A 17,047-nucleotide genomic window follows, 5' to 3' on the forward strand; every position below is an offset into this window, starting at 1 on the left:
ATATAATGCTTAAATTAGCTGTAACTGTTACTGGGTCTAAAAATCTGTAGAGATTCTCAGTCATCCAGGTTATGGTTATCCCAAAGGTGCTTTTTCAGGAGGCAACTGTTCTTTGTTTTTTTTCTTTGAAGCTGTTTTGCTTCTCATCCAAGAAGTTTCTTCAGCTCAGACAGGATAGTGAGGAATGGAAGGATTTAAACATCTTCAAAGAAAAAACAAGAAAACCCAGTTGCCTCCTAAAAAAGCACCTTTGAGATTACTGGGTCTAGATTTGTTGCTTCCATATAAGTTCTCTGATTAGGTATGTAAAAGTAAAGCAGGAGTATGGCCTTAGGGTATGAAACCTGAAGAAATGAAAAACATAACATTTTAATGATAACATGTACAATTAGGAGACATGAGGTTTTTATATATTAGAAAATTGTGCTTAAGAGCAGCTGCTGTTTCCCACAGTTTTCTCAATAGGAACTGGAGACAGAGCAAACACTATGATGATACTACAACACCAATTCCGGTAGTACTATCCTACTATCCTACTATCAGTGTTTGTATATCCACAAACTAGGTTTGCTGTATTAGATGGATAATCTTCTATAGGCTAGGAAATTAATTGAAATGTATGTTAATTGAGGTTTTTTTCATTTCTAATTTATTCTTGTTCATATTTACACCATTCATATGCAAAGAAGCAAAAGGAGAATATTGTCTTGTTACAGAATAGTTTACAGTAAATTTACAGTCAAGAGAATTTGGGTTCCTGATCAGAGCCAGGGTTTCACAAGAAGGACCCCAAACATGCTGCATGGAAAGGATGTAGTTTATTTTTGAGAGCAAGGAATCTGCTTTTGAAGGTAGCTACAAATGGGAGTACAGTGAACAGAGATATCTATAAGAAAGATGGCCCTTGTAGGGATGTAGGGTGAATGTGTACATACCTTACATGATGTTGTAATTTGGTGAATTATAACTCGGGTGGAGAAAATATTTTAATTAACTTGTATTGTGTTTGCAGATCTTCTTCTCTGATGTGTAGGTTAAGTCTGGGTGATTCATTTGTGGGCCCAATGAAATTTGCGTAAAGGATTTTCCTTATTTGTTATTTTCTTTGATTTAATCGGTTTCAGCTTGTCAGTTAATTATTTAGCAGAGATGCCATTTAACAATCCTTTGTAACAATGCATTTACATTTGCTTGCAACATAGTTTCTAGTCTCAGTCATTTGCAGATCATGTTAATGGGAAGGTTTGAGACAGTATAGGAGCAAAGTTATTTTGATATAAAAATACTTTTCACTTTGCCATAGTTTGTGATTTCTTTCTTTGCTGCTGGCTATGTTTTCTACTTCGCTACAGTGCATGTCTACTAAGACTAAACTTTAAATTAACCAACAGCAGCTCTTTATAGTCATGAAAAGTGGCTGGGGTCAGAGGATAGAAAGGGGCAGACACAAGTAGCTATGCTTAACGCATTGTAAGCTGCCCTAGTCTCCGGAGAAAGGCAGCATATAAATCAAAATAAAAATTAAAAAAATAAAAAGGTGGCAAGTGTGAACAGATACATATCATGCTCATCCACCAGCATCATAACCAAATATGATCAGGTTGGACTCTTTGTTGTTGTTAGTTGTGAAGTTGTGTCCGACCCATCGTGACCCCATGGACAATGTTCCTCCAGGCCTTCCTGTCCTCTACTATCCTCTGGAGTCCATTTAAGCTCACGCCACTGCTTCAGTGACTCCATCCAGCCACCTCATTCTCTGTCGTCCCCTTCTTCTTTTGCCCTCAATCTTTCCCAGCATTAGGCTCTTCTCCAGTGAGTCCTTCCTTCTCATTAGGTGGCCAAAGTATTTGAGTTTCATCTTCAGGATCTGGCCTCCTAAAGAGCAGTCAGGAATGATCTCCTCTAGGACCCTTTACTAAGCCATTTACAGTACTTTGTTCTCAGGCCCTACTGTAGATCTTAGGATTCTTAGGGAAAAAGTAGTATATCTTTAAAGACTGCCTATAAGTGACTGAGTAGATTCTGCATAACAGTTTTCAGTGAAGGAGTCAGTCAACTTTTAAAATAATGTGAAATAGATCTTCATATTCAGGAAGTCATTCGCTTGGATAATTATTCCAACACAGGAACCTTCCCACAAACTTTAATATATTTTGTCATTTGAAGCTTCCCCCCCTTTTTTTTTCCTAAATGAATACAACTAACTTTTAAAGGAAAAGAAAGGAAAACAAAAATATATATACAAATAATGTCTTTTAACTTCTTCTTCCAAAGTTATAAAGAACACTTACATTCAACTCTCGGTTTAAGACTGTAATAAAATGTCCATTTTCCCCAAAAAGAAAAGGAGAAAGAAATCCTTTAAAAATTCTGACAAATCCATATGTCAACATTTAATTTTTCTCTATCTTCTGCAAAAAATCCGCAAAGGGCTTCCAATTATAGATGAATTTCTTCAGTGATTTTTTTTCTCTCATAAGGAGAGTTAACTCTCATAAGTTAACTTAGCCCTTGTTGTGAGTTCTGTCACTTTTATTATTTGTCTATTGTGGGTACTGTAAGTTCTTTCCAATGCTGAACATATGAAGTCATGCTGCTTTTATCATATATAACAATAAAACACCATGTCATTTTTCCATTATAATTCCATCCATAAATCCTAACAAAAACTTTATGCTCTGAGTTTTATTTATTTAGTAAATTTATTAGCTGCCATTACCACATGGTAATTCTGTAGAATAATGTTTATATACAAGTTATTTGCTCTGGCAATATTGGGGGGATATTCCTGGTGGATCTTCGATTAAGCTATTGTTTACTGTTTGTTTTATGGTTTGCCTGAGTTGGTAGTTCTTTGATCAGGGTATTCTAGCACTGATGATGTTACCTAGTTGGGTAATGAAAAGTCTGCAAAAATACAACCAAACTCAGAGAGCACCAAGGCCCCCACAGTTCACCCTTCCTCATGAAAGTCCTACCATGAGCAAACCTCTAGCAATACCAAGAGTGTTGTCATACCTTTTGCACTGTATCTTCCAGCCTTTTCATCTCTCCAAACCTCTTTTTCTTGCCCAAACCTGATAAAGTGTATTTTATCATTTTAGTTATGTATGTGTATGTGCACCTTTATTATTACTTAAGTACATTAAACTGTCATTAATTTGTATTGTTGTATTGTATTGTATTGTTCTGTCCTCTAAATAGCATCCAGGATTCTTACAATTCCTGTTAAATCATATGTCATTAGATCTTCTTAATGCTTAGTGGGCCACTTTCAAATTGAAGCTTGAAAGTTTTTCTGAATATTGGTTCCTTTCCTGCATGTTACTTGCTGAGTTTTCCTTGGGAAAGCTATTTTTAACAATGTTTCGTTCTAGTCATTATTCTCCAGATTGATGTTACAAATACTTCACATAGTACTGTAGAGGTAGACTGCTTGGTACTTTGATAATTTAGGGCACAATGCATCCATTCCCTTAGTGTGGGCTATTTTATCTCAGACTAATTAAAACTGAAATCCAGGCTGGTTGTGTCCCTGAACTCTTGTATTCCTTTGGCAATTGCACTAATAATATTGAATGACATAAGCCAACAAAAGTGTGTATAGTCAAGGATATGGTTTTCCCAGTTGCAATGTATGGTCTTTCATGAGGAAGGGTGAAAGTTGGACCATAAGAAAGGCTAAGCACCAAAGAATTGAGGCCTTTGAACTATGGTGTTGGAGAAGACTCCTGCGAGTCCCTTGGACTGCAAGGCAATCAAACCAGTCAGTCCTAGAGGAGATCAACCCTGACTGCTCTTCAGAGGCCAGATCCTGAAGATGAAACTCAAATACTTTGGCTACCTAATGAGAAGAAAGGACTCACTGGAGAAGAGCCTAATGCTGGGAACGATTGAGGGCAAAAGAAGAATGGGACGACAGAGAACGAGGTGGCTGGATGGAGTCAGTGAAGCAGTAGGCGTGACCTCAAATGGACCCCAGAGGATGGAAGAGGACAGGAAGGCCTGGAGGAATGTTGTCCATGGGGTCACAATGGGTCAGACACGACTTTGCAACTAACAATAACAACAACATAGTCCAATTTATGTGATTTTTATTTTAAAGGGGTATTCTTTTATACTACAAGTAGTTTCTTAAGATTAAAGAAAAGATGGTTGATAATAGCAAAAAATGGAAAAACAAAACATTGGTTAACTGATGTCTTGCAATTATCCACACCACTGATCTTGCATCCACTGGAAAATGTAAACTCATGTTGCTTACAAGAGATCATCTCAGTTTCTTCCTTTTTTTTCTTCTTCTTCTTCCTGTGGTGTATGTGGGAGTCATGGTTGGAAATACCCTAGAATATCTCCGAAGAAAGAGTTGAGAGAAGTCATGCTGACCTTCAGATATGTTAGGAATTCAAACATTCATTTATTATCTCAACCCTCTAAAAACTCTCTCTTGCCTTTATACTCCAGTCAATCATGTCTCTTTGGTCATGTGAGATTGTGATTAATGAGATCTGAAGGAGGCCTAAAAAGCTGTGTAAGGCTTTGTATGGTGTGAAGATAAATCAAGTATCATTAGCAGAACTTTATTTTTGTACAATGAAGTGGGATGCTATTGTACTATTGATATGGAGTTCTTTATCATTTTAGCAACCACAATTCCAATCTTCATATTAGTTTTTTTTTTCAAAAGAGTTAATGGTGCCTCAGTGACAGAGGTGTCCAAATTCCTCCACTCCTCCACCCCTTCATGAAATTTCAGATTATTCATCAACCCTCCAACATTTATTATATGAAAAGGATTTAATAAATACAACTTTAACCAACAGTGCTATGAATAGCAATGACAATAATATTGGCAAGAACAAATCTACTAGGTGGAAGGGTGGTCTCTAAGTATGATATATAAACAAAAAACCAAACTCTTTAGATATAGGTAGTCCTCTGTGCAAGTCTATTAGACCACTAGTAAAGTGTGTACTATTCAGATATCTGGGAAGCAACAGCAAATGAATCTGAATAAGAAAGGGAGGGGACGTGCTCTCATCATTTCAAATAGCTAGTAAGTTCTGCTCTGCTCCAGCCCATTCTTGGTCATCTGATTTTGCCTCTGATTTTGTGGCTTGTGGCTACTACAGTTAGTCCTCAACTTACAGCAGTTCATTTAGTGACCATTTGAAGTTAACAATGGCACAGAACCAAGTGACTTATGACCGTTTTTAAAAATTGTGACCATTGCAGAATCCCCATAGCCATGTCATCAAAATTCAGATGCTTAGTAACTGACTCATCTTTATGATGGTTTCAGTATCCTGGGGTCATGTGATCACTTTTAGGGACCTTCTGACAAGCAAAATCAATGGGGAAGCTAGATTCACTTAACAACCATGTTACTAACTTAAACAACTGCAGTGATTCACTTAACAACAGTGGCAAGAAAAGTCGTAAAATGGCACAAAATTCACTTAACAACTGTCTCGCCTAGCAACAGAAATTTTGGGCTCAATTGTGGTCATAAGTCAAGGACTTCGTGTATTGGATGTTTTTGACTCATGGGGGAAAAATCACTGCTTTAAACACCATAAAACGAAGGAAGATTTAGGTTTGTTCTAGTTGCTTAACAAAAAATGACACTTTTCTGCATGTGGACATGGGAGAAAAGAGATGTTGCTACAAGAAAATTTGTAAAAGGTAGAAGTGGGGAAAGGACCTTATTATCTTATGAAAATCTGAGGTCTGACAAGCTAATCCTTTCTGGAACCTTCACTTTCTTAAAATCAGGATTTACTTGTATTGTTTATTCAATAAAATTCAAGTTTTATTCAATTTCTAATTTAATTCCTAGCTTTAATGTATCTGTTGTAATCCATACAAGCTATTCATTTTTTCAGTTGTTACCAGACTCTGGATCCCAGTAAGCATTCTCAGTCCACATTATTTCTCAATCTTAACTCGACTTTATGTGTGACCCTTTCCCCAGATGCTTACAAAAATGTGAAAAATATAGAGCTTTGACTCTAATTTCCTGTACAACAAATTCAACTTTCACCTTAAAAACCAGAAGCTAGCCATGTTCCTCCAAGTGACGGTAGCGCAAGAAGCATAAGTGAAAGGTGGGTATGTTCACTATCACCTCTGCATCCTGTCCACTATAAAAACAAATAGGAAGGGACATGTTGTCAGATTTGGTCCCAAGCCACATATTATACTTTCCAATTCAATGCAGCCTGGATAATATCCAGATGTTTAGGCTTCAGTGCCTAGAAGTCTCTGTATTGGCTTTGTGTTCAAATATTCAAGAAGCTGAAGTTCATGAATCTGGAAGATGCCTAGCTTGGAGAAGGCTATAGTAGAAGATCACATTATCATCACCCAAGAGCACACTTGAAGAAGCCCAGTTGTTATATTTAATTTCATCCTGTTGCTCTTAAATGATGGAAATGCTGGGGAAAGGTATAATATACTAGCCTAGAACAAAACCAGATGCTAAAAATAAGGATGGGGAAACCTGTGATCTTTCAGAGGTTGCCAAATTACATTTCCCAGCATCCTCTTTTAATGGTCATATTTTACTGGGGCTCTTGATGGCTATGGTTCAGCAACAGCCTGAGGATCACAGAGCTGCCACCTCACTGGGAAGGTTATTAACATTTTTAGCTTTGTAATGTTGTATTGCTTTATGTAAAATATAGCAGGAATCATTTTGGACTGAACTCGTAATTTAAATTATCAATATTAAGACTCAAATAGCGATTTAAGCCATGATTATTTGGACTGAAATAGTGATTTACATCCTGGCTAATAACCAGTGGTGGGATTCATCCAGTTCACACCACTTCGGGAGAACCGGTTGTTAACTTTCTGAGCAGTTTGGCAAACTGGTTGTTGGAAGAAATCATTAGGGCAGAGAACCGGTTGTTAAATTACTTGAATCCCAACACTGCTAATAACCCAAGATTTCCTGACAGTTAGAACTAAGGGGAAAATTCCTGATATTTAGAACAATTAATCAGTGGAAAGATTTGCTTCCGGAAGTTGTAGGTGTGCCAACATGGGGGATTTGAAGAAGAGATTGGACAACCATTTGTCTGAAATGATATAGGATTTCCTGCTTCAACAGGGGATTGGACTAAAAGATCTCTAAGGTCCCTTCCAACTCTGTTATTTTGTTATTTTTCTAAGAATATTTAAACCATGAAAATATTGTTTACACTGAAAATGATTTCTTAAGTTTTGATTACCTTTGTGAATTGTCCTTACTTCTACATATTTTTTTAAATGAAAACAAAAAGACAGCATCCACATATTGTCAACTGATAGCAAATATATCTGTATTTCTCTTTTTCCCTTTTAAAGAAAATAAAAACTAACTCAAAGTAGTCTGTGTGATATTTGTCCACATATGGAAACAACTTTCAGGGTCAAATTGCTTGGCCCTGAATCAGATTCTTCATCTAACAAATGTGGATTGGCTATTCTGCTCAAAGTCCCCTGAGCCTTTCATTTCCTTAAATAAATGTTTTATATTGTTACCAGAAAAAAAGAAACACATGGGAAAGTATGTTGAAAAGTTGATATAATCCAAAGCCTAGAGCAACCTAGTAATACAAGTTATGTTGTGCAAAACTTTTAGCACTGATTATTTTCTAATGATGTTTTGAACTTTAATCCAAATTTTGTTAACTATTATTTTCAGGAAGTTATTTTTCCATCTGAAGTACAATGGCCTATTACCCAGTGCAGGGTTTCTTAAGTAGCAAGATGCACAATTTCCTTCTTAATAAACATGGGAATTAATACCAAAAACTGTCAAGGATATCTAAACACTGTAATTTTAGCCAGTTTGTCAAATGGAAACCCAATTAGAAGGTATCATTTGTGGATCTGAGAGTTTGTGGAAGTAGACTTAACTCACTGTACAGTCTACATACTTTTATTCATATCTCCAACTGACCAGGTTCATTTTTTGTGCCTGCTGTTTATCTTAACATACATCACGACACAACAATGTCTACGTGTGCAGAATGTATTAAACTATCAAAATGCCAACAGATCAGTTATGGAGTAATACTGGAGTGCGCAACTGTGGCCCTTTTACAACCTGTGGACTTCAACTCCCAGAATTCTGGGAGTTGAAGTCCACAGGTTGTAAAAGGGCCACAGTTGCCCACCCATGGAGTAATAGAATGCATGAGTGTAGCTGTAATAGCCAACTTTACTGTCTGGAGTATATTACAAATTTATATCTAATAAATTCATGAAGAATTTCACCAGTGCTAAAGTTACAATTATACCATGCCACCCAAGAGTAACAAACCATGTGAATAAGCCACCATGTTGGACTAAGGGCTATCTATTTTGAATTCTGTATCTCACCATGTCCAGCCAGACACATCCAGGAAGATCACAAGGAAGACATCAGCAAAATGGTGTTTTTCATTGCAGTTGTTTGATTTTATTTCAATATTTACAGGTCTCATAGGGCATTAAAATCTACTGACTCTACATTAATCATGATTAAAATCATACAATCAGTTAAAAATATCTCCTACATACTGTTCCTGTGGAACTGAGAATCATGAATAAAAACCTCAAGAACTGTGAGTACAAGAAGACCACTGTAGATATTTAGTCTTTAATGAGAATCTTAATTGATTAATTTCTGCTTATGAATGCCTCATTACATTGTCCCCTTTCACAGACAACTGTCAGAATATTATAATAAAACCCAGGCCTTGTTTTCATACTCTGCTAAGCCAACCTTCTCCATCCTAGCATCTTCTAAATACGCAGATTTCCAGGCAATCTTGGCAACATATTTGGAGGGCATCAAGGTTCAGAATGACCATACTAAGCCTTATTAAGCCCTGGTTTTGGTTTAGTATTATATGTGCACCGAGGTTGTTATGCTATGGTTTAGCATAAAGTATAAATGTAGCTATGGTAATTGCAGTTGTTAAGTAAATGTCCAAACATGTTATGAGATCCGGAGCTGTGACTTCTCCAGTGTAAGTAACCAAATAGCAAGTACTGTAAAATATTTCCATTTTTGATCTTACAAAGCTGTTAACATAGGTAATATTGGCTTGACAAATGAACTAACTTGAGGTAACATTTCTATATTTGTTTTCCTTATATTGCTGCCTTCAATATAATCTGATTGTAATATTTACTTCTGATTATTAATCATTATAGTATTATTTTATTTTTAATAGCACTATAAAGGTGCATAATTCCTACTTAGCAGAGTGAAAAAAAGACCTGAGTTTTATTATAATATGCTGACACTTGTCTATGAAACGGGACAATGTTATGAGACAATCATAAACAGAATTTGATCCATTCAGGTTATAAGTTAAATTGGATGGAGAAAAGAAGTGGTGAATGGACAAGTGGCTGGAGTTGTATCCTATGTGTACCTTCAGTTATGTCTGGTGTGTCTAAATTATATTAAATTGAAGCACAGGATGTAGTCTGATGGTTTTTAGAAAGATTGGAGCAGTTTCAGGGCCCCTCCACCCACCTGAGTGGCTGCTAAAACAAAGGCTTAGAATTTGATTGCATGCTGCCTATTCATCAATAGGATGTACCATCTACCTCATCTAGTTATTTATTTTTTTCTGTGCTATCAGCACAGTTGCACTTTTCCTGTTCTGGAAAAACTCTTAATTCCCATGACACAGCTGCTAATGGTTATTTTTCTATAGAGAAAGTGCCAGGCAGATCTGTTGCAGAGCTGAGCAGCTACATTTCTCTCTCTCTCTCTCTTAATAAAGCATACTAGGCCAGTAATTTAGGCATGAACAAACAAAATGAAGTAAACCTTTTTAAGGCTATGAACAGCAGAACTAAACATCTCCTCATGTATAGGTTCAGTTGTAAGAAAACTTTTTATCACCAAACGTTATATTCCTTAAAACCTTACTTAATCTGCTCACTTCCAGATGCATTGGAGGTATCGTAAATCTGTGAACTTTATTCCAACACATCGAGAAGGTACCAAGCTAAAGAAGATTAAATTGGTTTGAGACAGTGAAATCTGAATTCAGGAATCAAAAAATGGTGTCCATAATCGGAGCTGCCATGATTTTATTTTAAAACACATCCACACACCTACCCCACCCAAACCTACCTGGTTGGGGACCTATTGTCAATGTTGAATGAAGTTGAATGAGTTGGTAGGTAGGACCAAGGACCAAAAAGTGTGAAGCCTTTCATTTTGGGGGAGTGGGGGAGGGGGACACTGATTCTCACTTCCCTTTCTGCTATGAAGCTGATAATCAGGAAAGTGACACAAAAATGTGATTTACTTTTTTATTGGTATGTGGCAAAGACCTTGAGAGACCTGGTGAAGAGATGCTGCCTAGAGAATTGACTGATAAGAGGGAGCATAGCCCACCGATGCATAATGGGTGGAGCAAGAGGCTTCTGAAGGGATCCTCCCTCTCCTATTAGGCTGTAAAGATAAGGGGAAGAGACTTGCAAGATTCTATTAATGTAGCTTTATAATAAAGCAGAATTAGTTTATCTGGCCATGTTTCCTATCTGCTGTGCATAGTCAGCATGACACTTTCAAATGATGTTGAACTAAACTGATGTTGAACTTTAGCCTAATGGGAGATCTCAGGTTCACAGCACAGCTTTAGGAGAAAATAAATAAACTCTTGCCTTTCATTAAGAGATGGTGAATATTTTATTTTATATTGTCAAGGACTCCAGATTAGCACATCTGGGCTGCATAACATATCATTTAAAAAAATTATGAATATGCCTGTTTCTGTGTAAAATGTCTATAAATTCAGTAGTGCAAGAGTATATCACTATGGAATAAGAACAACTCTTTAACAAAATGTTCAGGAAGGCTAGATGCAACCATTTAATTTCACTGAAATTACACATTTATACAATGGTAAGCATTTATTTAGTATCAAGTGTGATCTACTTTCTTAATTGTTTAAATTAATACTTATAGTTTAGTTGCCCTCCAGTAAAAGGGAAAAAGGGAAAAGATGAATAGAAATGGCAGTTCCTCGGCAATTCCTCAAGGAAATGTTGTGGAGAATTGGTCTCATCTGGTATAACCTTCAAGTTTTGTCACATTTTCTCATAAACTCTTGTACACAGGGCGCCTTTCATGATGCATTCCTAAAAAGAGGAACATAATTTGAGATTTAAGACAAGTCATAATCACATGATTAGCCTCAACACCATTATACAATATATTTATACAAATGTAAGATGGGAATTGATATTTTTTTTAAAAAAAAATTGAAAATGAATAATAAAAGCTTGTGTTAAACATTGTAGCTAGCAAGTTTATATCAGTTTTGATTTTGGTTTCTTTTCCAGCCTTCTTGTACAGTGTCTCTTATGGTACTGCTGCCTATCAAAAGTCAATGACCAAAATCCAAGATGCTTTTGTTTAATTCTAATGAACACAAGATTTAATAAAGAACAAGTAAGTCAGCATGTGCCTGGAACTTTTTCTGAATGCTAATGATCAAGACGTGAAACTGATTCTCCCAGTCACTTAAAGTTTGCGCATGTATATATAATTTTAATCTATAACAAGTGAAGCCATCTTAAATTTAGCTTTAGGACACGGTGGAACACAGCTTGATGAACCAATCAAATGTTTATCTAGTCTACACTAGGAATGCCAAAAGGCAGGATAGGAACACAATGTTCCCCTGAACTGCATTTATTAGGAAATAATGCTAAGGAACTTACTGTTTTTTGTAAGTATTATATAGCTATGATGAGTAATAACTACAAATATTCTTTCTTTCATTTGCTTTTACAACCATTCAAGTTATCGACCATTGCTAAATCATGGGGTACCAAATTCTATCTGTCAGCTTCCTTTAATCAGATTTAACCCTCTTACCATTCAGCTTCACTGTATTTATATCTGACAGAATGAGAAAAATTTTCTCCTTAACCACTCAATGTGCATAATTTTATTATATAATTTTCTTCTTCATTTGCTATTTCTGCCTAATGTAAAAAGCTGAAAATACCATTACTCATTTGGGCCCTTTGAAAGTAGTCTTGATTTTAATCAAATTGGCTCACGCATATGTTTTCACTGATGAACACCATCCCAAAATCAAAACCTGCTTTAAACTGGACAACTCAGGAAGGACATATTCAAATCCATTCATTCATGAACTGTTCTCTGAAGAGATAAAAATGCACTTCCTGCTAAGCCACACGTTTTTATTCTTTAATGTTTAATGTGTATTTTCAACAGGGTACCCTTTTCAGGTATACAGCTGTGATCAAAATATATACCTTGCCATTCAAAAGTTCCTAAGATTGCAATAAACAAATTAAACAAATGCACATCCTGTAGTTTTCTTGATTAAGAAGAACTACTTACCACCACCATTCTTCCATCAATTAATTTCCTCCTTATTGTTGATTCCTTGCCATTCCATTTCTGCACTTGAACCAGCGCTCCTTTTTCTAAGGTTACCACAGTCTGTAGATCCAAATAGTAATACTAAAAGTTATCATTTTGACACAGATTGAGTACAATAAAAAATGTGAAATACTATTCCCATGTGTAAAGACTATGCATCTCTCTCTCTCTTCCTCCCTCTCCCCCTCTCCCTCCCCCCTCTCTCTATCATCTATCTATCTTTCTTTGATTTGTCAATAGATCTATCATCTACATATCCATCATCATCATCATCATCATCATCATCATCATCATCATCATCATCATCTTCTAGCACTTAGGAATAATCAGCTGAGAGAGAAAAAAAGAGACACATATATCCTGCTTGTCACACTGGATAGCAGTGCTTAGCTGATAATGGTGGCTGATCTTGAAAAAACTAAGCAGAACTTGGATGATGAGCTACCAAGAGACAGCAGAGCAAGAGACTCAAGCAAGAAGTCAAAATGCACCCTGGAAGAAAGCCAGGACAAAACTACTTTTGTACAGTTGATATGAAAACAATATAGGTGAGTCCATGAATTCACCAGTCACGCTGTTCCCTATATCCATTTTGCTATTTCTGTATTGTATTGTTCCATCATAGTCACTTGCAACCTTGAGCTTTGCTACTGTATATTAAATAGCTACAGTTTTATTAGCAATAAGATGCCAATTATTTTTCTGCTATTGAATCACAAACAAATGACCCTCAATATATATTATAGTATATTTTCCTCTTGATGGTGCCTCTTCCTATTTTTCTGCTTTATCTTCCACATGCTTTATGCTCAGTTCTCACATGCCTTGTTTGCTTTGTCTCCTTTGAATTATTATTTGTGTTTGTATAATCCTTGGGGCCCTCCTTGATTCTGTCCTGTTTGTATCAAAGCCATAGTTTTATGTAAGTCTGCCTAACCCGAGGTGGAAAATCTAGGGGCCCACTATTTGGTGGCAAAGTCACTTTTCTCTACGTCTATACAACCCTCTTGTTGTCATCTGAATTTTTGCAGCCGACATACAGTAGTTCTTTTATAGTAAAAAGGAAGTTACAAAGATTGTCAATTATAAGACATTTTTCTTCCTTTTCTTTCAAAATACATCTTAAACATACTCAACACTTTAATGAGAATTTCCCACATCAGGACTGAACTCTGAGGAAATATGGTAGACGGTAATCAACTATCTGAATGACCCCTTATTAATTTCCTCTGTGATTGGAAACTCTTACACTGTTCCTAAGAACATCAAAATACCTCCGATAAAATGTAAAAAAAAAAAAGCTTATTCACCTTGGTTTTTCTGCCATCTGCTGTGGTTTCTTGAAATTCTTGACCCAACTTAAATATGATCTGTGTATTTTTAAAGGTACTTTCTGTTCTGATTGTGACCTCATCACCCTTCATGCTGATGATGGTTTTAGGCTTTGCCAAGTTACCAAGTTTCCTAGTCGCCAATCCCACTCCTATGGAACACCAAGAAAAAAGTAGTCATTCATTACTCATTTGACAAAAAGTGTACGAGGGTGGCTTGTATTACGCAATCATTTACACCAATTATCTCTGACATATTACGTACCTGCACTCATATTTAAATTCATAGTTAAATAATAGCATTTATTTGTGTTCCTAGTAGGACAACTATTCATTGCTGTGAACCACATAGTCATAGCCCAATACCCTCCTTAAGGGTAGATTTTTCATATTCCACAGTGATGATAAGGAACATCTGGCAGGGGACAATGGGAATTGTGCTCCAATATGTCTATAGAGTGACTGGTTGAGAAAAACTAAAACAGCAGCATCAAGTGAATAATAAAATTAAATAAATAACAAATGGAAGCCAAAGTAGAAAGAACTGCTTTTCTGTGATATCTTTTCTATATGAAGAGTCAGTTTCCAGAAAAAAAATTAATCCTGTGAGGAAGCACAACCAGGAGTACTAACCAGGGGTGAAATGTTCCCGGTTTGGACCAGATCACCTGATCCAGTAACGATGGTGATGGGTGGTTCGGAGAACTGGTAGCAAAAATCCCTGTGCCCCTCCCCCCCATGTCTAGCTGAGCCGCGTGATCATCAGAGGCTTTTTTTTTTTACTTTAAAAGCATTTTTTCTACAACCTCTTCGGCTGAAAAAATGCTTTTAAAAGTAAAAAAAAAAAGCCTCTGATGATTTCCCGGCTCAGCTGGGATCGTCAGAGGCTTTTAAAAGCATTTTTTACCAACCTCTTTGGCCAAGAGGTTGTAGAAAAAATGCTTTTAAATTTTTTTTTTAAAAAAGTTGGCTGCGCCCACCCAGTCACATTACCCACCACCAAGCCACGCCCAGAGAACCGGTAGTAAGAAATTTTACATCTCACTACTGATACTAACTGTACCTTTATTGCACATTAACAGAGTTTTGCAATATTGAAAGTATGCCTCTCCTCCTTTACTTTTACTCTCCAGAAAACTAAAGTCCCGTTTGAAACATTTCCCACACTCTCCCTCCTTCTGTACGGGGCTGAAGCATCTTCCACATGCCGGTTGGGCAGTCTGCACCTATCTCGTAAAGTCACTTTCACCTACCATTACAACAACATGCAAGATCTGATTTTAGTCATTGAATCTTCTGCACCAGATGCATGCATCTATATGTGTATAGTGCGTGTGCATCTGGGAGAAACTTATTGCATTTTACATATTACCTCCAAGTGTGATCACCACATTCTTTCTTTGATGTTTGATATCTGATGATGCATTTACAAAGATGAATGATTGCTCGGAATGACCGGTACTTCTTGATGATGTAGAAATAAAGCATGTGTGGGCTATACAAATCCAGATGACTATCTGATGGCACCAAAGAGATATAGGAAACTCTATTGCTCAACTGCCATTTATTAGCCATGTGGATGTTTGCAGTCCAGATGGTAACCTCATCACACATAATCTCCTTTTTTTGTTTTTTCAAAAATGCATTTTCATAGGTTAAAAAAGTAGTCTGGAAGCACATCTTCTTAAGTATACTGATCTTACAACAAAGCAAGTTAACATTCTCTAGTAAAACAAATGATAATTCACATAGCTCTTTCTTCTTTCATATTTTACTTCATGCTCAAAAACAATTCAATACAGTTTTATTTAAATATATATATATATATAGCAAACTTTCATATTTAACCCAATTAAACTTCCTTAAAATATACCTAGTTTTTGGACAAAATAAACAACTAAATTTATATTCCAGACATATCTGACTTCATCAGTTAAAAGCCTTCACGGATGGAGTAATTCTGCGAATAAATAGAGTTATGCCTACAATTTCTGTGCAACAAATAATTTTATTTACAGTAAAAACTGGCTATCAAGAAATTTAGGATTATTTATTTAAATTTATTTATTTATTTATTTATTTATTTATTTATTTATTTATTTATTTATTAATTATATTTCTATACCGCCTTTCTCCCGTAGGACTCAAGGTGGTGTACAGTCAAGAAAAATATAGATATACAAACATCATAAAATTGCTAATTAAAATTATTATTATAACATAGTTTGGCCCAATTAAATAGAACCTAAAATTAGATAACATTTTAAAAACATTCACATTGAATTAAATTGATTAGCTACCCAGCTCCAATGGACTCAGAGGAAGTTTTTCCTTATTCCATCATGAATAATGACTTGGAAGAAGCAACAAGAAACATATTCATCTAATACTATAATAAAAGCTAAGTAATAAATTCTGTGAAGGTTATTACCAAAGAAGAAATTTAAAAATTCTCATGTTTTCTAATATTTATTTTAAAGAGAATTAAATGTTTCATAATCTAACTGCAAAACTCTGATGAGAAATCAACAACGGGCAATCTGCAGCGTTTTAAAAATCAAATCGAGATAAATCTCACCCAATTCCTTCATATAATCGTCAAAATTTTCACTAGAGATGAGTTTCCAGCTTCCCACAAATTTGTTGCACATAGTTTTGCTGGTTGTGTATCCTTGGGAGAAGGGCAATGACAGGAGCAATTCTTAGGAAGAGGCAGATGGATTATATGAATGGTAATATCCCAGCCACATCTTTTAAAGAGAGACCTAGGACATCCAGGGCTCAGCACCTCCCAATGCAGAAGGGCAATGTCAGAGGCCAAACAATGGGCCTTTGTGCCATACCATTCATGCTAGTACCAAGACCAGCAGCATTTGCCTGCCACCAACTCCTCCACAGTAATACAAAGAGGAAGGGTGATGGGCGTGAGCTTGCTACTATTGTGCTGGAGCACAGATGCAACACAGTGCTCTTGGGAAGGACAGCATTTGATTTTCAAGAAAGTCTTATGACACTGTCTTATGAGGATGAGGAATAAACTTAATGTAGCCATTAAGGAAATAAGTACAGATAAAATAGTGTTTAGGATAGAAAAGGTTGTGTACTATAGGCAAGAAACCGATTCCAAAATTCCTTGCGCTATGTTCATCATCAGAATGTCAACATACCAGGAGGTCTTAAAGTCGAGATATTTCAGAATGTTGAAAGTATAGTGCCATATTGTACATAATATTGACACATTCTCCTGGCACCAAAATAATCTAAAAGGCTAATAACACAGATCACAGAATGGCCTTAG

The 17,047-nt window shown here is 36.1% G+C and overlaps 1 protein-coding gene across 1 annotated transcript; it reads right to left on the reverse strand.

Annotated features, from left to right (window-relative positions):
• Positions 1-8,421: 8,421 nt before the first annotated feature.
• On the reverse strand, positions 8,422-16,528 carry LOC117668454 (myelin P2 protein-like). The gene is made up of 4 exons (XM_034422332.3): positions 16,328-16,528; positions 13,729-13,901; positions 12,377-12,478; positions 8,422-11,139 (listed from the first exon to the last, which is right to left on the reverse strand). Exons 1-4 carry the CDS (start codon positions 16,398-16,400, stop codon positions 11,089-11,091), a joined length of 399 nt encoding a protein of 132 aa, XP_034278223.1. The 5' UTR covers positions 16,401-16,528; the 3' UTR covers positions 8,422-11,088.
• Between the last annotated feature and the right edge of the window lie 519 nt (positions 16,529-17,047).

This window comes from Pantherophis guttatus, chromosome 3, assembly GCF_059756535.1.
Source record: "Pantherophis guttatus breed Tessera chromosome 3, ASM5975653v1, whole genome shotgun sequence".
NCBI classification, from domain to species: domain Eukaryota; kingdom Metazoa; phylum Chordata; class Lepidosauria; order Squamata; family Colubridae; genus Pantherophis; species Pantherophis guttatus.